The 25,543-nt window shown below is 42.9% G+C and overlaps 1 protein-coding gene across 3 annotated transcripts in view; it reads right to left on the minus strand.

The window, feature by feature from the left end:
- Positions 1-825: 825 nt before the first annotated feature.
- abcc10 (ATP-binding cassette, sub-family C (CFTR/MRP), member 10) overlaps positions 826-25,543 on the minus strand; it is a 30,814-nt gene continuing 6,096 nt past the window's right edge. For all 3 annotated transcript variants that reach the window (XM_083764282.1, XM_083764284.1, XM_083764283.1), the window contains 20 exons: positions 24,699-24,926; positions 22,499-22,655; positions 21,892-22,055; positions 21,691-21,770; positions 20,482-20,653; positions 19,965-20,063; positions 19,290-19,479; positions 18,909-18,986; positions 17,801-17,989; positions 14,322-14,460; positions 13,688-13,883; positions 12,380-12,595; positions 11,673-11,800; positions 10,844-11,013; positions 8,316-8,476; positions 5,740-5,993; positions 4,497-4,642; positions 3,710-3,807; positions 2,916-3,028; positions 826-2,392 (listed from right to left, as the gene is read on the minus strand). In XM_083764282.1, the coding sequence (XP_083620408.1) occupies positions 2,257-2,392; positions 2,916-3,028; positions 3,710-3,807; positions 4,497-4,642; positions 5,740-5,993; positions 8,316-8,476; positions 10,844-11,013; positions 11,673-11,800; positions 12,380-12,595; positions 13,688-13,883; positions 14,322-14,460; positions 17,801-17,989; positions 18,909-18,986; positions 19,290-19,479; positions 19,965-20,063; positions 20,482-20,653; positions 21,691-21,770; positions 21,892-22,055; positions 22,499-22,655; positions 24,699-24,926 (3,114 nt within the window). In that variant the 3' untranslated portion in view covers positions 826-2,256. The remainder of the gene's footprint in view (positions 2,393-2,915; positions 3,029-3,709; positions 3,808-4,496; positions 4,643-5,739; positions 5,994-8,315; positions 8,477-10,843; positions 11,014-11,672; positions 11,801-12,379; positions 12,596-13,687; positions 13,884-14,321; positions 14,461-17,800; positions 17,990-18,908; positions 18,987-19,289; positions 19,480-19,964; positions 20,064-20,481; positions 20,654-21,690; positions 21,771-21,891; positions 22,056-22,498; positions 22,656-24,698; positions 24,927-25,543) is intronic.

A 25,543-nucleotide genomic window follows, 5' to 3' on the forward strand; every position in this document is an offset into this window, starting at 1 on the left:
CACACACACACACACACACACACACACACACACACACACACAATGAACACCCAGAATCTTTATAAATTATATTGACCACAACCCCCAACGCCCCCCTGCTCCAAGCACACACGCATACCTGGAAATGGCATAGGCTACTGTATAGGCTACTTTTCATATACAAATACTAACACAAACCAAGTTTGTGGAAGAGTAAAAACCTCACATTTCAGCAGCTACCCACAGACACAAAACAAAACATAATTAAACACGGCACTCCCCAGAGCAACAGAAACAGTGTGTGAGAAAGTGATGATATTACGTAAATGCTCAACCAAAGAACCACCACCCTTGGGTGGTACAAGGGATTCACATTCTATCAGAGTAGAGTCATTGAGATTATAAGGCCCCGGTAGCCTGTAGGACACAATGACTGCTACCTGAACAAGAATGTGCCTTGTCACTCCTCTGATGTTATGTTAGGACAAAGTGGCAGGCAAACCCTGTCAGGGCAAAAATAATCATAGTCCAGACAATGACACAGTAAAACAAAACTATCTGAGACAAATTAAACCAAACCATTGAGTGAAAGTGGAGCTTGTGGGTCCATTTGGTTACATTTGGGTGTTGGCCGGTAGGAGTAGGACGAAGGCTCTACGTCCTCCCGGTGGGGGCTCCTCACTGGTAGATAAATCAGTACTAGGATTCAACAGCAGTGACAAGAAATGTGTGTGGGGAGGATACAATTGGCAAAACGACATAAATGACACAACAAAAACGACACAAAATGTAACATAACCTAAAAAAATTATAAGTGTGAACATAATGCCAGATATACAGTATATCAGATTTATTCATAAAACACTTGCAGTACAAACAGTCATAAAGTGCATTATGGAAAACAAAAGAAGAGCAGGAAAACAGGAGACAACAAACATCAGAACATGATGTGACGACTGCAGCATTTCTAGACCAACAGTACACTACAAACCTCTCTTCTTAATTATTGACATAACAACGCAAATAATTTGCTCTGGACAGATTGTCCTTTATTTCCATTTGTATAAAAAATATTCCCTCTGCTTATACTGTATAAAAACTCTTTCTTCTTTGCCCAAATCCCTTTCACAGGTGATATTCACTTTGATTAGTTTTTATTTTCTACAATAAAAGGCAAAATAATTAACTAAATATATATATATATATATATTATATATAAAGTCCAGGTTATAAAATTAACCAGACTACTTCCAATTAGCAGTACAGTCCATTCTGACCTCTTCCCCTCACATGCTGTAGTGTAGAAGGTGCCTTGGCTCAAAACGGAGGGATCCAAAACTGACCTAAGATCAGTCCATCGTGCAACAGGGTTCAAAGTGTTTCCATTAACAGAAGGAATATCATCTGATCCTGTAACAGTGTGTAGAAGAGCATTTCAAGAACTAATTGAGTCAATGACCAGACTGGGTGATCTCCATTCCTCTGCCATGATAATGTATGATATCGTTGCTGTCCGGCAGAAACATCTTGTCTCCATAGACTAACTTTATGTGTTTTTTTCCCTGTAAATTAACACCCTACTGTACCATCAAAAGTAGAAGATCTGCAAGCTCAAAACACAGCGCAAAGTGACCCGTTGAGCTTGTAGATCTGCTACTGTTGCTGTTAATATTGGAATATTAATCCTGAAAGGCAGACATATGAGGTCCACCCGACAAGCATGATATGCTGTATTGTATCGTTCAACAATGTTAGAACTTCAAAACTGGACTGTAAGCGTGAAAAACTCACGCACATCATGACTTATGATTGGAATATTCGTAATATGCATGGATGTTCAGGGCCAAGCCCATCTTTAGTGTGCCACATTGCAGAAAAATGAGGGTGAGGTGGGCAGGGAGGGTGATATTGATCATTGCACGCACTCTTACAGGCTAAGGCGGCACCTGTCAGCTGGGAGTGTTGGGGCGGAATGAGTAGGACAAAGGCCCTCCGTCCTCCTCACTGGCAGGTGAGCCATTTAGGATACAACAGCAATGGCAACACATAAATGTGTGTGGGGAGGAATTAGTTGGCCTAAGAACTAAATTGGGGAGAAAAGGGGTGTAAAACATTAATGGCTAGTCAAATTTTTAAAAGAAAATGCCATCTCTGCTTGTGGCTACTGGCTAGAAGTCCAAATTAGGCTGTTGTGGCCTTTTAGCTGTGTATTAAACAGGTTTCCTGAAATAAATAATTCTTCAAAACTAAAAGTTCTTCTCATGTCTTGGCAAAGTGTCAATTGGCTCCTCCATCAACTAGTCTGTGGAACACAGTGTTGTCTCTCTGGTACAGAGCAGAGGGCGTGTCGAACTCCACCACCTTCCCAGCATGCATCACCAGCACTCTGTCAGAGTCCATGATGGTGTTGATTCTGGTGACACCAAAAGGAAAGAAGGAAGGAAGGAAGGAAGGAAGGAAGGAAGGACATGTCATTGTTGTGTGAGTGATGGTAAATGACTTGCTCAAGAACTCTCGCCGTTCATTGCCAAACCACACATGGATGATGGGGTTCGGGAAACCATCATTTTTATGGGTCACTCATTGGTAAGTGTGAAATGAATGGTTTACTAAAAAAGTATAAAACATATGTATTTGGCACTGATCAGTCCTGCAGTTTGCAAGATTAGCTCCGGACACACACACACACACACACACACACACACACACACACACACACACACACACACACACACACACACACACACACACACACACACACACACACACACACACACACACACACACACACAGCTCGGCTCTGAGGAGCCTGCTCTTACAAACTATCTTAATTAACAAACGATAGTAAAAACCTTAAATCCACGGTCACATTTTAGATATCTGATCATGATCCAAATATCATAATTGTCTTTGAATCAGAAGTACTTCATAATTACCTGTGAGCAATTGTGAGAACAGTCTTGTTCTGAAACCTTTCCCTGATGGTCTGCTGCAGTAGTTTATCAGTCTTCTGATCCACGCTGGCTGTGGCTTCATCAATACACAGAACCTGTAGACAGGACATGTTTATTGTAGCAGTTATGGAGAGTAATATAACGGTATAAAAATGTGTCGCTGTCAGGAGAAAACCACAACTTTTGAGGTTTTATCAAGGCTATTGAACACCCTTTATGTGTGTTGGTTTAAAAAAATGTAACCAATGAAAAGTATTAAAAAGCGCTTCGGACACAACCTCTTAACTCCATTGGACCCTCAAACTGTCTGCTAAAACAACTAACTCCACCACCTCTCCCCCTCTCATGCAAGTAATTGACAATATATAAAGTTAAAACACCAACTTTGATGAGGCAGTACTGCATTGTTTTACAAATATAAGGTTTTCTTCATTTCCTGAAAGATTTACATTTTTCATTTCCAGAAAAATGAGCATTTAGGAGATAGTGGTTTCTCCCCGACAGCAGATATATATATATATATATATATATATATTTACCAGATAACTGCTTTGAGGACTCTCAAAATACATATTTTATTAGCAAGCCGCTAGAGGCATCTGTTAGTGTCAGTGAGTGGTAAGAAAGCATTTTTCAGTGCTGATGTATTTATTCATGTAAGTCTTCTTCATACAAAAACAGCTTATACGTTATGTTCACCACTAGAGGGGGGGAGTGGTTTCTACCCAGTAATCGGCCAAAAATACAATCACAATTATTTATGTTTATTTTCTTACATTGGCCTGGGTCAGCAGAGCCCTGGCGAGACACAGCAGCTGTCTCTGACCTAGAGAGAACATTTTTCCCTTCTCTCCTACCTCAGCATCCAGACCACCTGAGAGGCACGCACACACGCACGCGTCACACACACACACACACACACACACACACACACACACACACACACACACACACACACACACACACACACACACACACACACACACACACACACACACACACACACACACACACACACACACACACACACACACACACACACACACACACACACACACACACAGCTGCAATTCAAAACTGGCCCAAAACCTGAATCCCCCACCCACCCCCTTTTCCCCTCACTGTATATGTTTTTTCCCCCATGTTACCTCCTCTATGATGAATTTCCTGTTTTTGGCTATATAGAGTATATTCGTACGTCTCTACTAATTGTTATGATGAATTGAACATCGTGGGCCATATTGTAAACAAGTGTAATACTTTATGGTGTCGTCCACAGTTAACAGTTTTGTATTGAGTCGTGCTTGAAATGTACTGTAATTCTCCAATCTGTAAATTCATCAATCAATCAATCAATTCATTGCAACATATTTTGAGATGTGGATCTGCGGCCAATTACAGATCATTTTTGGGGTCCTTGACACGAAATAGTCTGAGAACCACTGATACATAGAAACATAGGTTTATCAGAACACTGTCGTGATTTAGAAGACATTTGTGGAATCTGGTCTGCAGGTCTTAAACTCTGCTCTCATCCCACAACACCTGTCCCATGTCTCTCACCCATCCTGTGGACCACGGGGCTGAGGTGACACTGGTCCAGGGCGTCCAACAGGCTCTGGTCCGCGTGCCGCCCGCGGGGGTCCAGATTCTCCCTCACGCTACCGCTGAACAGAAAGGGATCCTGGGGGATGATCGCCAGCTTGGACCTGCAGGGCCAACAGCACACAGCAGATGAATATCGTTTGATCCCTGGCACAATCCCCCAGTTATTGGTACATACAATATACTATATAATACTGTATGTTATACACATTCTGTGTGTCTACCCTGCTCATAATGTCTCAAGAACAAATTCCGAGCTATGCAACAGCAGTTGGCGCTGTTTTTCCTTTTTCTTGCCGATGGGTTCTCAGATTGCCCTGCTCATAAACTGCACATGTCCCTAACCCTAACCCTTATCTCCATATTCTAACTTTTGGTGTTTATTTTGTAAATTAACGCCCTACTTGATCATACTACAGTGTCACGCAAATGTAGCAGATTCACAGTAATGGTCTTATTTAATTGTATTTATTTATTTTCTTCTTAGGTATTAAAGGTCTTAAAAGTCCTTATCTGCTATTTTTTGAAAAATCAAAGACATTTTTTAAATCTGATCTCAGGTCAGAATGGGTTAATAATGACACTGTCAGGATCATAGACTGTAAAAGAATATGGACAAAGCGTTCTCCGGGTCTGATATGGACGTAAAATGAAGCCTGTCAGTCCTTGAATTGTAAATCGCCATCTTTCTAGATCCGTTTGGGCCCAGCTGAGCCATTGGCTGGCACAGACAACGAGGCGGGACTTCCCCCCTTTTTCTTTGTTGGTTTTTATTTTGAGTGGGTGGGGGATCCCGTTCATAGACTGTAACGGTAGCCACGCCCCTCAGAACATACGTGACTTTATGGTCATTCTTTTAATAAATGGGACCATCATTTTCCAAAAAGAATATTATGACATGAGAAATGAGACTTTAAACTAGTGACTGGAAGCAGAAAGTATTCATGACCATGTTTATTAAGGTAATACAGTCTAGGTGAAGTTGGGCCCAAATACATGGATCTCTATGGAGCTATGGGGTTTTTTGAGCCCAATGACAGCGCCACAACAGGCCATTATATGAACTTTCAGGAAATCCCGATTTCCTTAGTGGCTTCAAAAAATATCTGTCTGACTGCCTCCCTGGTCAGGATGTAATATACATTTTTAGAATCTGATCTCAGGTCAGAACGGGTTATAACTGGTGGTTGGTGGGTCAGACCTGAGGTGAGCCAGGCCCACGGTGCTGATGTCCACGTCGTCCAGGAGGATGTGTCCCCGGTTCAGCTCCACCATGCGGAACAGGGCCAGGAACAGGGTGGACTTACCGGAGCCGGTGCGGCCCACCACGCCCACCTTCTCCCCCGGACGCACTGCCAGGCTCACCCCGTCCAGGGCGTTGGGCAGAGACGCCCTGTAGGCCAGCGCCGCGCCGCGGAACTCCAGCCTGCCTTTCTGAGGCCAGGACGGCGACACCTGAGATCAAAGACGAACCAATTAAAAGTGTTCAACCAAGTAAACTTCTATTAAAGGAGAATTCCATGCTAGAATGATTTCTTATCTTTCTTACCTTTCTTTGTAGTTGTTACGTCCCCCCACCAAAGGGGTCCAGGTGTTTTTTTGTGCAAAAACTCCTTATTGGCTATTTCCCCTACCATAAGCCCTCAATGAATTGCATTGCATTGAATGGGAATTGAATGGGGCTATGGCAAGGGGCCAGCTAGGCACTCCAATGTTGAAGCGCTGGGCCCTAGTGGTAAGAGGAAGGACTGCAGGCGGACCCGTGGATTCATGCCGAGGAAACCCCGTGCAGCTGAGCTTTAACATTGAGCGCTCGGTTGCACTTCCGCATTTGACCTCCAAATTTGGTCAAATGCGGAAGTGCGCCCAAAAAGGCGGAAATAGACGGTCCCTCCGGCGGCTTCAAAACGCCACTGAGCAACTTCCACTGACATGAATAGCGGAAGGGCGGAGCTTTGCGCCAGTTCAGTCTCTATCCTTTTAATACTCTATGGGCTATGGGGTGTTATGCTAATTCGCTTATTTCCATCAAAAGAAGTAGTAAAGTGTGCCGCTTGGGATATTATTTACATTATGAAGAGAGGATATATACAAAGAAATTATAATTTTGAGCGATGGAAATAAGCGAAGTAGCACAACACCCCATAGCCCCATTTAATTCCCATTCAATTCAATGCAATTCATTTAGGGCTTATGGTAGGGGAAATAGCCAATAAGGAGCTTTTGCACAAAATAACACCTGGACCTCTTTGGTGGGGACGTAACAACTACAAAGAAAGGTAAGAAAGCCTTTTAGTATGGAATTCTCCTTTAACAGCAATGGTCTTAATTGGTATCTCCGATGCATTGTAATGAGACTGTCTATTTTGTCCGTCTCTCTGTAGATCAGGGGTCCGGGCAATTATTTTTCCCAAGGGGCCAAATGAGAAACAGAAAAGGGCCGGGCCAAAAGGCTGAACTCAATTCTGCATAATATAAAATGTATTTCTGTATAAAAAGCCGTAAATGGCATTGTTTTGACAAGCTGGTAAGAGTATGTTATGTTATTGAGGGGCGCTAGCCCCTCCTATACAGAGGTTTAATGTTTGTCTAGAGTAGACAGACATTAAAAACGCCATTGACAATGGACAGAGTTTAATTTTTGTTTTGTCTCCAACACAAACATTAAATGCCATTGACAATGGACAGAGTTTAATGTTTGTTTTGTCTCCAACACAAACATTAAATGCCATTGACAATGGACAGAGTTTAATGTTTGTTTTGTCTCCACCACAAACATCAAATGCCATTGACAATGGACAGAGTTTAATGTTTGTTTTGTCTCCAACACAAACATCAAATGCCATTGACAATGGACAGAGTTTAATGTTTGTTTTGTCTGTCACTGCACTCTGCCAATAAGGGACCACGATTCTTATAAACTCCTATTTTGTTGCTGCTAATTGATGTCATATGTGATGTTGGTAAAGACCTGGGCCGTGTAATGCCCAGGTCTGAAGATGTACGTACTGTATGTACTGTATGTATGTCACAGCAATTTGTCCACCAGAGGGTGTGGTGAAGCAACTCAAATATGCACACCTCTGGACAGAGCCCTGACAGACTGGATGACATTAACCCATTCTGACCTGAGATCAGATTAAAAAAAAGTTCTTCTACATCCTGACAGTTTTCTGAAAAAGCTATGTTTCTATGTCAGTCGTTCTTCGATTTTTCAAAAATAGCAGACCTACAAGCTCGTAACGCTATGAGCTTGTAGATCTGCTATTTTTCCAATAGCTAAAGCATGACATAATGCTAACACCAAAATGGGTTTCCCGCCCCAAAATGGGTTAAAGCAGTGGTTTTCAACCAGTGGTCCGGGGACCACCAGTGGTCGCTGAGGGGGTTCCAGGTGCTCCCCAGCTAAATGACGGAGAGTTGGTAACCAAAATGGACCTTTATAGATCTTTATAGAGCGTAACATGAAACCCTTTACGGGTCCATTTGGTTTCATTTTACGTTAAATTACTGTTAAATAACTAATGACCCTTGATATGAAAAGGGTTGAAAACCACTGCCTTAAAAGTATAATGCTGCCCCCTGCCACACACACACACACACACACACACACACACACACACACACACACACACACACACACACACACACACACACACACACACACACACACACACACACACACACACACACACACACACACACACACACACACACACACACACACACACACACACACACACACACAACCTCGTTAGCCTCATGCCCCACACTCACCTGTGGGTTGTGGTGCTGTGGCTCCGTGGGCAGGCTGCTGCAGTACTCCTCTGTGCGCTCCACGCTGACCAGCTGCATCTCCGTCTGTGTGAAGCTGAAGATGAGGCCAGACAGCAGGCCTGTGATGGACAGGGCATAGGACAGGGACAGACCCACCAGACCTGGACCATGGAGGACAATCCACACAAAAAAAGAATACACAAGCTTTTATTTACACAAAGATAATACAGTAGTATGCTCATTTTGGATGTTCAAATTGTGGTCCAATGGTGGCACACGCCAGTTTGGAAAGAACTTGGGGCGCCTTCCCTACTTTCTGGTCAAACAGAGTCAGGGTGCTGCTGTTGGGGGTGCATACTTAGTTTAGACTAGTCATTGGTTAGACATGGGTTAAGGTTAGGTTTAGGTGTGCTGCCCCGTGGGAGGTTAGGTTTAGGGTGAGGGTTTGAGATAGGTTGTAGTTGTATAGGACTAATGACTGGTCTAACCAATGACTAGTCTAAACCAAAAACTGTCTAAACTAAGTACTGCACCCCTGCTGTTGTGCATGTATAGGCTCAATGGAAACGCTCTGCTACACCAGTGGGTCTGGTTCCAAATGGCCCCCGTACGGGCGTGTAACTCTGAGAATGTACATTTGTACACTCAGGAGTTATGGGGGATCCTTGAAAATCAAAGAGTTTGAGAACCACTGTAAAACAGAGCCTTAATTATATTTTATTATAACTACCGGTAGACATGTCCCGACATGTCGCTTCCGATCCGATCCCGATACCTCAATTTCTGTGTTAGCCGATACCGAATACCGATACCAGTGTCGTGATCTCATGTTGTGTATATAGCTATCTAGCTATATATCTCGTGTTGTGTTTTTAGCAGACTCCTCACTCAAATGTGCACTTGCAGTTTGGGCAACTTGCAGTTTGGGCAATTTTATTTACCTGCCATAGTGTCAACCCCTTACCCCTGTGTCGGATCGGTGGTTAGACTTTCATATTCACCGATACTGATATGACCCGTTATGACAAATAAGGGCCGATCGGATACTTTTCCCGATACCGATACAGTATCGGTATCTATAACTCTAATTATAACACAAACATGAAAGTTATATAATACTGTAGCTTGGATTTCCGTATTCATCTGTGAATGGCAACCGTATATAAATTCGGTCACTATAGTCGTGACTTATAGAATACTGCTATCCAGTTATCTTCCGGTTAATGATTTGGCGAATGGAGTTATAACTGGGCAGTGCTTTTTTCTGGTCCTCCAACCCTTCAAACCCTTATCTGCTGTCTATACACTCACACACTGTCCCTTCACTCACACACTCACAGACACACACACACACACACACACACACACACACACACACACACACACACACACACACACACACACACACACACACACACACACACACACACACACACACACACACACACACACACACACACACACACACACACACACACACACACACACACACACACACACACACACAGTACTGAAGGTCTTATCCACTTTACAATACACTAATGTCCCTTCTCTCACACATTCAGCCACATGAGGCAACGACCTGCTCATCAGCAGGAGCAGGTAAGTTCAGTGTTTTGTTCAAGGGACAATGTCAGGAGGAGGATCGAACCAGGAACCTTCCAATTCATAGTATGACGGGTGCAGACCCCGTCCCTTTGGAACTCTCTCCCACCTTACATCAAAGCCGCCCCCCCCCCAACCTTGCCCTGTTCAACGCCTCTCTCAAAAACCCACCTTTTCAGACTCACCTACCTAATTCAAAACACCCTTTCTGCTTTTTAATTTGATTTTTTTTCTTTGCTTAGTTTTTGGCCTTTAACGAGGGCAACAGTTACACGAGTTATGTGTCACCTTAACCACATTAACCATTCTTTTATACTTTAGCTATTGAAAAATAGCAGATATACAAGCTCATAGCGCAGCACCGAGTGCCCCACGACTGCTTTAGAAGACATTTGTAGAATGGGCTCCTCAGGTTGATAAAGTCGTTTCTGTAAAAGATTCTGCTGTGTAAAGCGACTTTGAGTACCAAGAAAGCTATACAAATAGAAAGTATTATTATTTACAATTGTTTTAAAACCCATTTTGGGCGGGAACCCCTTTTGGTGTTAGCATTATGTTATGCTTTAGCTATTGATCAGTAGACCGAAAGCTTGCCAAATAAATTGATTGTGCGCAGATCTGAGTGTGCGGAGCTTCCCTTTTTTTTTTCTCATATTTTTTCTCATGTTCCCTTTGTGGCTCCAGCACCTCTCTTAAGTTTTTTCAGCGGATGAGCGGTGGTTCTTTTTCTATTTATGCTTTAGCTATTGAAAAATAGCAGATCTACAAGCTCATAGCTCGCTATTTTTGAAAAATCGAAGAGCGACTGACATAGAAACATAGCTTTTTCAGAAAACTGTCAGGATGTAGAAGACATTTTTAGAATCTGATCTCAGGTCAGAATGGGTTAATAGTTTGAACCTTCTGAGCCACTTTCTTATTACCCGGGTCTATGGAGCTGTAATGGTGCTGGATGACGGCGATGGCAGCGATTCCCGTCACCACGGCAACTCCAATCATCTGCAGGCGGATGTCCAGCCACTGCATGGCGGCGTTGCTGAGGAACACGCAGCGCTGGTTCTGCTCCAGACGCCGCAGGTTCTCCTCCTCGAACCTGGAACCGTCATCGTCACACACACACACACACACACACAGTCCCACTTCACCAACCGTCGATCGCCACACACTCGAGAATCGCAGTGCTTATCCAACTTAAAACCCATTTTGGATCTACAATCTCATAGAGTGGCGCGCTATGAGATTGTAGGTCTGCTATTTTTGAAAGGTCGTGAAAATGTGCCTCAAAATCGGAACATATTTTTTCAGAACAAACGTTTTTAACTAAATTCTTTGCTTCTGGGGAGGTCCCTGGAACAAAATATTTTCAGATGGGGGGTCGGAGGCCAGCTACAGATCATTTTTGGGGTCCTTGACATGAAATATTGAGTGATATAGGCCTAGAAACATAGGTATTTCAGAAAACGGTCAGGATTTAGAAGACATTTTTTTCAGGCCTAAATGGGTTAAAGATGGATTGCTGTCATCCCCCCCTCCCCTAGAACATGATCATCAGGTACTATGATTATACTAGGAACCCCTTTTGGTGTTAGCACTGTTATGCTTTAGCTATTGAAAAATAGAAGAACGACTGACACAGAAACATAGCTTTTTCAGAAAACTTTCAGGAAGTAGAAGAACATTTTTTAGAATCTGATCTCAGGTCAAAATGGATTAATAATATTATCGGCCAAACAAAAAAAAACTGTTTCTGACCTGGCCGAGCTCCGACTGGCCCGGATGGTGCCCAGGCCGCTCAGCGTCTCCGAGAAGTGCGAGTAGACGGGCGAGAGCGTGAGGCTGCAGAGGCGCTTCAGCTCGCGCGACGTCTGACGGTAGAAGGCCTGCGTGTTTAGGTTTAGGTTTATTTAGGTTTAGGTTTATTTATTTAACATGTAGTACAAAAAATAGACAATAACATATCAAAGAACAAAAATACAATGCAAGGAAGGGAAGAAGCCAGCTCGCTTATTTGGAATCCTTTCCTGTAGGAAGAGGTCATTGGTTTAAAAGTTCATAAAGAACAGTACATAAGTCTACTTATGTACAGTAAAGAAATAAAAACACAGACTGCACAAAGAACATAAATAAACAATACAACAACAAACACACAAAAGAAAATATAACGCATCAAGGTAAAACATGTAATCTACAAAGATGAATAAATAAGATATTTCTTTAGATGTTTTTTGAATATTGGCAAGGATAATGAGGATTTAAGTGAAGCATCTAGGGAGTTCCATAGATGAGGGCCTCTACATTTGATGAAAGATTGATGTTTGGAAGTGCGACAATAGGGTAATTCAAAATGATCTCTTTGCCTTGTGGGGTAGGAGTGAATGTCAGAATTAACACGGAAGAAATTGTGAAAAGAAGACGGAATGTCTTGTATGCATTTTTTTAATTTAAACAATTTAAACTACCTGCGTGCGCTGGTAGAGCAGGCCCAGGGGCAGCAGGGGCACCAGGATCCAGGGCAGGCCGTAGCTCATCACCGCCAGCGTGCCCAGCAGGCCAAACGCGTTGGCCAGCAGGATGTTGAGCACGAAGGGCAGGCCGTCGTCCACCGTGCACAGGTCAGAGGAGAAGCGGTTGAGCACGCACCCCAGCGGAGTGGTGTCGAAGAACGCCATGGTGGCCTAGAGTAGGGATGCCACAACGTGACCATCAGCCAAATCGAATAGTCGACAGCTCTGCCGATTAATAATCGATTCATTGAACCCACCCCAAAAAAAAAATCAATATCAGATAAAACTTTTAAGATTTAATATTATGCACATGCCATGGTCACATAACCATTATATGTTGAGCGCATGCTTTGATGGTTACAGTTTTATAATCAGTTTTGATGAGTAAACCTTTGTGGAGATCTTCTCAGTTCTCATTGTATGCTAGTTACTGCCATTCAGGATGGCAGAGAAGTAGTTTCATAAGGGGCTGGTATGAAGTACTTGATATAAAGAGATCATGTTCAGTTCACTAGTCTACACTCTACTCTACAACTGCCTTCATTTCATCTGATTGTCTGTCTGGCAGGCACTTAATAACAAGCGATTGTTAACTGTGTCTGTTAGAGAGAGAGGCAGAGAAGAGTGGCTTTGCTCAACTTGATTTATACTTATATTCTCCACTCTGATGAAGGTACATAAAAAATATATTTTCGATTATGAAATATTAAAATCGATTTCGGAGACTCCGACGATTAATCGGAAAATCGATTAATCGCTTAATCGCATCCCTACTAGAGAGAGAGAGAGACGGTCAGACGGTGGGGGTTGAGTGACGCGAAGTTATATCGGTCCACCCGCTTCGAGTGTTATCAAACGATAATCACCAGTAGGTAACGATCTCATCGACCTAGTGCATGTATACTGGGGGCTCACTGGCTTTGATCAACGTGATGATAATCGTTAACCCATTTTGGGCGGGAACCCCTTTTGGTGTAAGCATTATGTTATGCTTTAGCTATTGAAAAATAGCAGATCTACAAGCTCATAGCGCGCCACCGAGTGGCGCACTAACGAGCTTGTAGGTCTGCTATATAAGACATTTATAGAATCGTTCCCAGGTGAAAATGGGGTATTTACGCAATAATCTTTGCCACAATAATCGTGGCGTGTCATTTTCATATGGTCCCATCCCTACTCCACAGAATCAGGTGGAGACAGTTACCCCCGGGCCGGGGTTAAGAGCTCAGGTGACATACTGTGCACACACACACACACACACACCTTAAGGACCTTGTCCAGAAGCCTGTTGTGAATGACCGTCGCGGCACAGATGGCTCCGTAGGCGAAGAGGAAAGCCCGGAAAGCGGCGAACACGGTGTTGCCGATGGCGATGGAGCTGTACACCGTCAGGTAGAACTTCACGTCTGAGCTCACGTTGGCTACAGGAGAGCTTTCCACTGAGGAGGACAATGGAGACCTGTATGGGAAGACAGGCTCAACTATGAAGAACGTCGTGATGAAATCATATTTCAATGTTTAAAAACATGCGTAAAGCCTATTTAAAAAAAAGTTTAAACGTTTGTGATCCTTTTCCAACTCCCTTCAAGCAGATTTGAGCGGTGCTCAAATCTGCTCAAATTATACAGCAGCAACTGTGGCGAAAGCCACAAAAAAACATTACAAAAAAACAGTGGTTCTCAAACTTTCTAGTTTGAGACCCAAAAGAGAAAGTGAATGTCTCCCCGAGACCCAAACTAGTGAAAATAGCCTATCTCTTTGTGAGCTTGTAGATGTGTTATTTTCCCAACTTCTCAAATGTTCTTTAAAAAAAAATATATATATGACATTTCTTGAAAGACATGAACATGAAGTAGGTGTAACGTAACGTGACGCGTGCTGATGTTGTGCGACTCACACTAGTCCTCCGGGCGAGAACAGCAGCAGGTGTGGTGAGCTGTAGGCCACTGTGCAGGAACTATTGCTCCAGGAGGAACCGTTGTTCTTCAGCTCAGAGATCCAGTGGGACAGCCACCAGTCGGACACGTTCTTGGAGGCTGGATTTGAGAGAACCAAACAATACTAGGTGACTTTCTGACACTGCTGGAAGCAGGCCTTGGGTGCGTCCGATCCCCTACTAATTGATTCAAAACACTGCAGCCAGAATACTCACAAATACCAACCGTAGGGCCCACATAACCCCTGTATTAGCCTCTTTGCACTGGCTTCCAATTAAGGCCAGAATTGGCCTTTGATTTTAAATTTATTTTAACAACCTACAAAGCATTAAACGGGCTGGCCCCTTCATATATTTGTGACCTACTGCCCCCAAAGTCTAATGTAAGACCCCTAATATCTACTGAAGATACCGGGGTCTAACCTAAGAACAAAGGGCGACCGGGCTTTCACAGTGGTTGCCCCTACTCTTTGGAACAGTCAGTCAGTAAACTCTTTTAAGAGACAGCTAAAGACATATTTATTCTGTATTTATTTTCCCATGTAGTTCTTACCTGACTTATTTTTACATACCTATGTTTTTATTTTCCCATGTAGTTCTTACCTGACTTATTTTTACATACCTATGTTTTTGCCTCTAGCTTACCATTTTACATGCCTATGTTTTCAGTTTTTGCCTTGTTTATTCTTCGTTAAATTCTTTATTGTCTTTTTACTTTATTGTGCTATGTTTTCCTGTTTGGTTTTAACTTGTCGATTGCTTGTTCTGTGTTCTGTTCAGCACCTTGTGACTTTGTCTTGAAAGGTGCTTTACAAATACAATTTACTTACTTACTTACTTACTAACGTACTACATAGTACATACTAAACAGTATGTGATTTTCAACATGCTATTGATCCCCTACTAAATAAAAAGTTATGTTTCACATACTAATGAGACGAGACCAGTTAGGAAAGTGCCTCGTCTTGTGGCATACCACTTATTAAAAGTGGTATGTACCACTTTTTGTAGAGTGGTATACCAAAGACCCATTTTGGAGCTCGCCCCTTATGGAAAGCAGAGGTACTACACATATGTTTCTGTTTCATCACTGCATAGGAGTTAAACCTAAACAAATTTCAACAAAGAACTATATTCTGCAAGTGTTTAATAGATGTTATTCAAGGTGTATATACAACCAGAAAACCGGTGAAATACAATCGTTTTTAAAGAAAAATCTAAATAGCTGAGCAATGGTGATTAAGCCGCTGTTTTATCTCTTTTTCATCTTGAATTAAGATAAGATAAAATATGATTTCAAACTTTATTGATCCTTGGAGTAAAAATTCTGGTGTCCTAGAAGTGACAACAGCAAAGTTGAATCGGAAAGTTAGATAGTGCTGCTTTAAAACACAGGAAAAACACAGTTGGAGTAAAGGTAAAAAGTATATATAATTAAAGGTCGACTTCATTCATTTTCAACCTATCTTCATATAATTGGTCCTCACTAATGCTCATTAATATGGTACCATTTTGGTCTACTCGTTCAGTGTCTCAGAGGACTGTGGACATTTTAGAAATCCACCTACAGTACCAGTGAGTGACATCATCAATGGGGAATCCAGGCTATTTTTATATTTTGTATTCCTGGAAAGTTTATCTTCAAAAGCCATGCATTGGATGGCCTAGCCTAGCGCCTCTCAAAAAATCTGCCTAACGATGATGTCACTAGTTGGCGGATTTCTGAAGTGTATTGTTATTTTTGTCTCCACCAGGCCGAAGGCATGGGGGGAGAGTATGTTTTGCACTCCGTCCGTCCGTGTGTCCGTCCGTCCGTGTGTGTGTGTCCGTGTGTGTCCGTGAGCAGCTAATCTCGGCCACCGTTAACCCGGTCGATGCCAAATTTTGCACACACACTCCCTGGATGCCAACGATGAACCTCTGCCCCAAACTTTCCAGAACGGCCTGTTATAGCGCCACCAGGAGGCCGCTTTGTGCAAAACAAGTTTTTGCAAAATACACCTACAGATTTTGTCCAAACATCGCGCAAATTGGTACACAGTCTCTCTAGAGCCATTCAACGAAACCGGTCTTTCAGATTTCTCAGACTCCATCCTGATTGGTTAAGATTGGCTACACAGGAGTGCTCAGTTTCAAACAAAATGCTGCAAATCATGAACACATCGCGTGATTTCCGTGAAATTGTGCACCCACATTCCCACTAGGCCGAGGACGAAATGCCACATGAACAATTTCAACTCAGCCTCAAGGTGGCGCTATAACTGGCCGAAAAGTGTTTTTACCTCTAACTGCACGGATCTGTGGATAACTTTGTATGCCAACTCCCTAGAGGCCAAGGAAAAACCTTTGCCTGGAATCTTTCACATCTGCTCATCCTGGTGGAGACCTGTGCCCAGAAGGGTACTTTTTCTAGTTTAACATTTTATCATGAGCATTAGAGTAGGACCATTTAAGCTCACAACACGTCGCAAGCTTGTAGATCGTCTATTTTTTAGCATGCAACCAAGTGTAAAAACAGCCATTACGATGCCATCAAGGCCCACTAAAACAATTTTTGTCGACAAAAGTCGTATGATATTTAAAAGCTAGACAAAAGCTAGACTAACACTAAAACGTTGAAGTTGACCCAAATGTGACTTAAAGGACCACTTCACCACTTTTCAACCCATCTTCATATAATTGATCCTCACTAATAATAAATAGTTAAATACCACCTTTTTTTTCTACTCGATCTGTGTCTCATAGGAGGGCTGTGGGCAGTTCAGAAACCCGTCCACCAGTGACATCATCGTTAGGCGGATTTTTCAGCGGATTCGAGTGAAAATCAACCGATAATTCCCAGTAGGTTACTTATCAAGCCGATCTTATCGGTCTACTGCACATGCTGGGAGCCTACTGAGAACGACAAGCCTCCTCATACCCTCACCTAAACATAAGCACGTAGCAGCGCGGTCCCAACCTTAACGCATGTTCGCCAACCTTAATCTGGTCGTTTTTCCATTTTATCAATGCCAATCACAGCCAGTAGGCTCCCAGACTACATGCAAGTCGATAAGATCGGCTTGATAAGTATACTGGGAAGTATCGGTTGATACCATTCAAAGTGGGTGGATTTTTTTAAAACAAGATTTAAAAATTTAGATTTTTATTATCGTGAGAACGATGGCTTCCATTTTCGCATTGAAGCTTTTCAGTTTCTAAGAGCTTGGATTCCCCATCGATGCCCACAGCCCTTCTATGAGACACAGACTGGGTAGATTTTTTTGGTGTTGCTATTTTATCATGATTATTACTAGTGAGGAGGACCAATTATATGAACATAGGTTGAAAAGTGGTGAAGTCGTCCTTTAAACCAAATGAAAATGTATTCTAAAGAATCAAAGAAAATCAAAGTGTCAAAAAATCAAAATGTGCTGTCAAAATCACCACTAGTGGAAAACCTTGCATGAGGAGCAGAGACAGCAGGATGGAGGAAGCCAGCGCGCTGCCCACGGCCACCCAGTAGGTGTGGTAAACGCTCCACGCCAACCCGCCCGTCTGCTTCTGCTCCTCCCCTGATAGGTCGGATTCATCCTCCCCTCGCAGCTCATTGGATGGGCCCAGGTCCTCCTCCACCTGCTCCATACCGTCTGACCCGAAATGTGGGATGAAAACAAAACAAAAACTGATAAGAGACATACTGTAGACCTTTTTAACCCGTTCAGACCTCAGACCAGATTCTACTAACGTCTTCTATCATGAGAGTTTTCTGAAAAAACTACTGTATCAGTGGTTCTCAAACTATTTCATGTCAGGTAAGGACCCCAAAAATTATGCCGTCAACCCCCATCTGAAAATATGTTGTTCCAGGGACCCCCCCCCCCCCCCAGAAGCAAAGATATGAGTTTAAAAGCATTTGCTGTGAAATAATATATATTCCCAAATTTACAAAAAAAAAAAAAAAATAGCAATATTCAAATTTTAAATAGCTAAAGTTCTAAGTGGTTAAAAGCTAAGGTGACACAGATGCGTTCCAGGTCTTAATGGTCGAATTGACAAATATTACATGAGAAATAGGCAAACATAAAAAATTGTAGATTGGCTATTTTCACAATATTCAATATTCAGCATAATTTATACCGTTCTGTTCCAATGCTTTGTCACCATGCTGTTTCAACATAACCATCTAGTTTTTTAAGTGTCTCTACGTTGAACAGGCTTTAAAAACACATGCTGTACGTGTACGGGTAGATGCCAAATCTGAGTATTACTGTAATGAGTGGAAAGAATTGTTTGCAAACAATTGTTCAGTGACGTTAGGCGGCCAATGGCCATACAGAATATCTGAATGTGGTTTTATTAAAACACATTTTGTGCCCAAGACGTCCACAGACGTCCTGGGAATTACCGTATGCGGTTCCCAGGACGTCTGTGGACGTCTTAAAAATAAAAATAAAAATAAAATAAATAACATTGGGCACCGTGGGTCACTATTTTGAAAGTGTTGTGTGGGCACACAAAGCGTAGTAGATCAGATAGTGGGACTACTTTGAATTAAAAATAAACTACCTTTCTCTTTAGCATTGCTGTCATTCTTGCGCTTTTTGGGCACCGCCTCCACCATTGGCAGGACCTCTGCTGGTGTGCCTGAGAAAAGAGGAAAGTTTGCTTCAGTATTATCTGCTGAACCATAGAAAACTGCATGAAACACAATGTTGATTAAATTATAAACTGTTGTAGCCTCATTCGGAACACTCATACATTGCTGCCATTGTAGGTAATGTTACAATTACAGTATAGCTGAGCTATTCAGTATATTTCATAGAGACTCATACATATAAAGTGAGTGACATTTGAGACATTTGGGAAGGTGGTGTGTGTATTTGACTGCATTAGGTACATTAGGTATTTAAGTCAGGCTTTAATTACGATGTCAGAAAAGTGTTCTACCCGTTTTGACGATGGTCCCGTTGTCCATGAGGACCACCATGTCAGCTTTGTCCACAAACTCTATGCGGTGTGTGCAAAGGATTCTGGTCTTGTTCCGGAGGATTCCCAGGATGCATTTCTGCATGAGGTGATGGGCAACGTCGGCGTCAACGGCCGCCAGTGGATCATCAAGGAGGTAAATATCTTTCTCCTTATGAAGTAACATACAAAAAGAAATGTAGAAAATACATTCACATGCCATGCTGCATTTAGAAAAGAAAATTGATCTCCTTTTATTTTGTACAATTTACTGTACAAGACTTGTTATAATGAACTGTATGCATATTGGAAAGGTTTATGACTGAAGAGAAGCCTACGTGGGAGGTTAGGTTTAGGGTGAGGGTTTGAGATAGGTTGTAGTTGTAGGTCTAATGACTGGTCTAACCTAAAACTGTCTAAACTAAGTACTGCACCTGACTAATATGACTATATAGCTCATATAATGTTAGAGACAGATATCCAGATAAAACATGCTGCAGTTATTATGGCGATATCTAACCCAAATCTGAAATGACTAGCTGAAAACAACAAGCTAAAACATGGTTGTTTTGCTTCTGTTTATTCAATGATTCCGTTACCACTTGACACAACAATCTGAACAGATGGCCGTTGCCGTGGTTACTGTGGTGTACTGACCATATACACAGCTCTGGCCAAGGCCAAGCGAGCCTTCTGTCCTCCACTCAGAGTCACGCCGTTCTCGCCTACTTCTGTCTTGTCCCCGTGTGGAAGAATCTGCACAAATACAACAACACGGTGAAGAAGACCCTGGACGAACCTTCCCTGTCAACGCTTCAAGCTGTCAAGCTGCTGAAACACGACACCAAGCGCACTTAATGAAAAAGACGGCTTGACTACCACTCTGCGATGTAAGCTAATAGGTTTTTACAGATTTATTTGCTAAATTAATTTCATTGTGTCGGAGCATGAATGAGCATCACAAGTGAAATCATAATTTACTGAATAAGCAAAGTAAAGAAAGGCAGAAAAATAGAGAAAGCAGAGAAGAAATTAGAGACAGGAAACAAGGCATTTCTGCATTACTAAGCAAGGCAGGCCTGCAGACAGACAGACAGACAGACAGACAGACAGACAGACAGACAGACAGACAGACAGACAGACAGATAAAGAGTTTATTTTATTTTTATCTCACGTTGAGGTCATCTGTGAGTGCACAGGCCTCGATCACAATCTGGTAAAAGGTGGGGTTGTAGTCTCTTCCAAACAGGATGTTGTCCCGTACTGTTGCGTGTTGGATCCAGGACTCCTGAGAGGCCAGGCCAAAGCCGGCCTCTCTTCCCTCAACGTACACCACACCACCAAGCCTGAACGACGACAAGATGTTTTAATGCACAGTACACCACACCACCACCAGCTCAGTGGCCTTGTGGTTAGAGTGTCCGCCCTGAGACTGGGAGGTCGGGGTTCGATTCCCGGACGGGTCATACCAAAGACTAAAAAATGGGACCCAGTGCCGCCCTGCTTGACTCTCAGCATCAAGGGTTGGATTGGGGGTAAGTCCCTGCGACATACTAGCGTCATGTCCAGGGGGTGTATATCAAGCTACCTCACGCTACAGAAACAGGAGATAGGCTCCTGCGCTATGGGCCTCATGGCTCGGCAAGGCTACTTACTTACTAGCCTGAGCTAACGTGTCAGGTTTCTGGTCTAGAGGGGCGGGTCGCGGCTCAGATTTGCGCACGCCCTGATTGGATCTCATCGATCTGTCCGTCACCCCCGGCCCCTCCTCTCCCCCCTAGTGCAGCGCTACGTCACATCATTTGGAGCGACGCCCACCCGGAAGGGTTGACTCCCACTTTTAGACCAGAGCGGCCAATGCGTTCCTCCAGGCTTTAAATTTTTGCACCAACAAAAATGAAAGCCTGGTACCGAGGCTACTTACTTACTTACACCACACCACCAAGCAACGACGACAGGGGTTCTCAACGTTTTTGGCTGGGGACCCCCGGAAATGCTTCGGCCATGTCTCGCCACTCCCCCACTCCCCACCCCCAAATACAAACTGACTGAAAGAAATAACCTCAATAATAGAGAAGATATATCATAAATGAATACTGAAAACCAGATATGAATACTGAAACCAGATATAATCATTCAGGAAAGTCTATGCGGAAACCCGTCCACCAGTGACATCATCGATATATAGGGAATCCAAGCTAATAGACACTGCAGGCTTTCTGTGGGTTTCTGAACTGCCCACAGCCCTCCTATGAGACACAGATGAGTAGAAAAACATTGTGCCATTTTATCATGATCATTACTAGTGAGGACCTATTATATAGGTTGAAAAGTGGCCCTTCATTTCAGCATTCTGAGTGAACGTTCAAAACCAAAGCCGTACCTGTTGAGTTCCCCAGTGATGGCTGCTAGTAATGAACTCTTCCCACAGCCAACCTTTCCCACCACAACCACCAGGGAGCCCTGAGAAACAACACAACAAATACATTCGTACCAATTGCAATCTGATGACGACAGAGACCCCTAGATTGGAACATAAGATGCCAAGAACGCTGAAAAATGAGCCTGTAGTTAGATAAGATACCTTAGTGATGTTGAGATTCAGGTCGCGTAGCATCAGACTCCCTTTACGAACGCCAGTGTCCGTCTCTGTGTGTTGCTCTGCATCGAGGTCCGGGTCAACAGAACCGTGCCAGGAGAAAGAACCCTGACCCAACAGGACAGACGTCCGAGGATCGTCAGGACAAACTGTAGGACAGAGACAGTAGTATACAGTCATTTACATTTGAAGACTCTCAAGAGTTACCAATGGGTTAAATTAACACTGAGGATTATATTCTAATCAGCAACACAACACAAATGGCTTAACCAATTTTTGGGCGGGAACCCCTTTTGGTGTTAGCATTATGCTGTGCTTTAGCTATTGAAAAATAGCAGATCTACAAGCTCATAGCGTGCCACCGCTACGAGCTTGTAGGTCTGCTATTTTAAGTCGAAGAACGACTGACATAGAAACATAGGCTTTTTCAGAAAACTGTCAGGATGTAGAAGACATCTTTAGAATCTGATCTCAGGTCAAAATGGGTTAATAACGCGCACGCGCACATGCTCACACGCCCACGCACACACGCCCACGCACACACGCGCGTGCGCGCGTGCATGCGAGCAACCAGACGCCGACAGCAGCCTACCCAGACTGTAGTATGCGCTGAGGTCCTGGTTGGACAGCTTGAGGAAGCGTTGGATCCGGTCCAGGGACACCTTGGCCTCCAGGATGCCGTTGAGGACCCACGGGAAACAGTTGAGGGGCAGGATCAACATGCCCACCAGAGCCAGGGTGGTGAACACCTGCAGTGCAAAGTGAAAGAGGTCGAAATGTCATCAATAGATTATATTGGAGCAGATGAGTGTGTGGGTTCATTCTTCTATTTCTGATGCCACTTTCTAACCCTAACTCGGCACCTCTAGTAAGTGATGTGCGTATTCTATTATTTTTAGTTTTGTTTCATATTCAATCACCGGTGTAAGAGATGTTTATTAAATACACTATTCTTTATATATTGTTCATTGTTAGTCAGATGGGGTAAATTGTTTAGTTTAGTTTCTTTAGATCCACTAGTGTAAAGTGTTACGTGTTGTGTGAAAGACCAAAGAGAATCATAATTATATTTAAAAAAACAAATTATGTTAGGGGTTATGTCTTAGACTAGTATATATATTAATAGAGACGGCACCAGGAGGAAACCCTGAGGCGAAATAGACATAGTGGCCGAATGTGGCATTGCAGCTCAGCTCGATACATATATTTCTTCGATATATATATATCCCATTCTGACCTGAGATCAGATTCTAAAAATGTCTTCTACATCCTGACGGTTTTCCATTCTGACCCGAGATCAGATTCTAAAAATGTCTTCTACGTCAGTCGCTCTTCGATTTTTCAAAAATAGCAGACCTACAAGCTCGTAGTGGCGCCACTTGGTGGCGCGCTATGAGCTTGTAGATCTGCTATTTTTAAATAGCTAAAGCATAACGTAATGCTAACACCAAAAAAGTGTTCCCGCCCAAAATGGGTTAAACACACACACACACACACACACACACACACACACACACACACACACACACACACACACACACACACACACACACACATATAATTATTATTATTTGTTTATTTTTGGCAATTGTTTGATCAGTTTTTAACTCTTTCAGCGCCACCTGGTGGTCACCACTTTAGGCTTTGGTTGCCAATTCGCCCATTATAAAAAAAGAAAGAAAATGTCATTCTATTATGCATGTAATGTGCATGTCATCACCTGTACACCAGATTAGAGGAATTTTCAAAATATGGATTCTTTCAAAAGAACACGTCTTAACCCTTGGCCTACAATTCACGGAAAAAACGGAATTAATCGAAAAATCTAAACCTCCCGTTAACGGAAAAAACGGAATGACAATCAATATCAGTTATCGCGGGGTCAAAAGAGCAAAAATTTATATTTTTTCGCTAATATCACTAATGTTGGATGTAATTTACCAAAAAACGGCCGAAATCCGCGTGATCGTGCGCTATCGTGCACGCGCGCCGTCTCTATGTGCGTCGCTGTAAAAAATTTGATATTTTGCGATCTTTTGGGGTTGATTTGAGGTAAATTTGACTTAGTTATGAAAAATATAGCATTAGCTTAGCAATCCGGACCAGCCAAGCTATTGACTAGGGTCAAAATACTACAGGTTGTTGTTGATCGTTGAACCGGAAGTGACTTAGGAAGATCTGTCTATTTTAGCCAAAATCAGCATAATGATGCTTTCCCGCCATCTGGTGGCGAATCGAGAGAATACATTTGCAATGAATGAAAAAAGAAAAACATCTCTTCAATCCACCAGATCTTTCTTGTATGTTAAAACGATGAATTAAAAATATGCCAATTTGTTACCCAAACAAAAAAAATGGGGACTGGTAGTCCAAGGGTTAACGACCGTGGCAATCAGTCCATAATTGGATTCAGCTCGTCTACACGTTTATGGCTCTTTTAATAGTATAGTATAGTATAGTATAGTATAGTATAGTGACTATAGAACCCCTTTTGGTGATTATTATGTTATGCTTTAGCTATTGAAAAATAGCAGATCTACAAGCTCATAGTGCACCACTCGGTGGCGCGCTACGAGCTTGTAGGTCTGCTATTTTTTTTTTAAATAGAAGAGTGACTGACATAGAAAGGTAGCTTTTTCAGAAAACTGTCAGGATTTTAGAAGACATTTTTAGAATCTGATCTCAGGTCAAAATGGGTAACTGTAACCCCCTCAAAATCATGATGTGGGGAGACCCCCCCCCCCCTGGGGGTGCTGCCGACCCACCGGGTTGGTTGAGAACCACTGGTCTACCTTGGCTGCGGTCAGTTGGTTTCCCAGCAGCACGTACGTGACGAAGGTGAGGATGGAGATGACCACGGGCAGCGCGGCCCAGGTGTACACGCACACGGCGTCCAGGTACTTGATGGCCTTGAGGTGAGAGAGCTCTTGTCGGCGACAGTCCGTGATCTTCTGTGCAAAATGACTCTCCCAGTTGTACAACTTGATGACGCGCATTCCAAAAAGGACCTCTGTCATCAGCTGCGAAAAAAAAAAAAGAGGGTGAAATATGACAATGACATTCTTGTATTGGAACCAGGGGGGCAGTCAGACAGATATTTTGTGAAGCCACTAAGGAAATCGGGACATCCTGAAAGTTCATATAATGGCCTGTTGTGGCGCTGTCATTGGGCCCAAAAAAACCCCATATCCCCATAGAGGTCCATGTATTTGTACAATGTCGTTGATGTCAGGCGGAAACCTCTTATTCTGACTTTTTGATTCTTCTTAAAAACCGAGTGGCGCGCTATGAGCTTGCCTTGTAGATCTGCTATTTTTCAATAGCTAAAGCATAACATAATGCTAACGCCAAAAGGGGTTTCCCGAGCTCGTAGCGCGCCACTCTATGTGGCACGCTATGAGCTTGTAGGTCTGCTATTTTTGAAAAATCGAAGAACGACTGACCTAGACACATAGCTTTTTCAGATAACTGTCAGGATGTAGAAGACATTTTTAGAATCTGATCTCAGGTCAAAATGGGTTTAATTAATGCCCTACTTGATCATACAGCGTCACACAAAAGCATCAAAAGTAGCAGATCCAAAAGCGGATTCAAGCGCGGCACGAACTTTTAACAGTTATACGACACGATAAGGATA

Source organism: Protomyctophum parallelum, assembly GCF_964188405.1.
Source record: "Protomyctophum parallelum genome assembly, chromosome: 5".
NCBI lineage: Eukaryota > Metazoa > Chordata > Actinopteri > Myctophiformes > Myctophidae > Protomyctophum > Protomyctophum parallelum.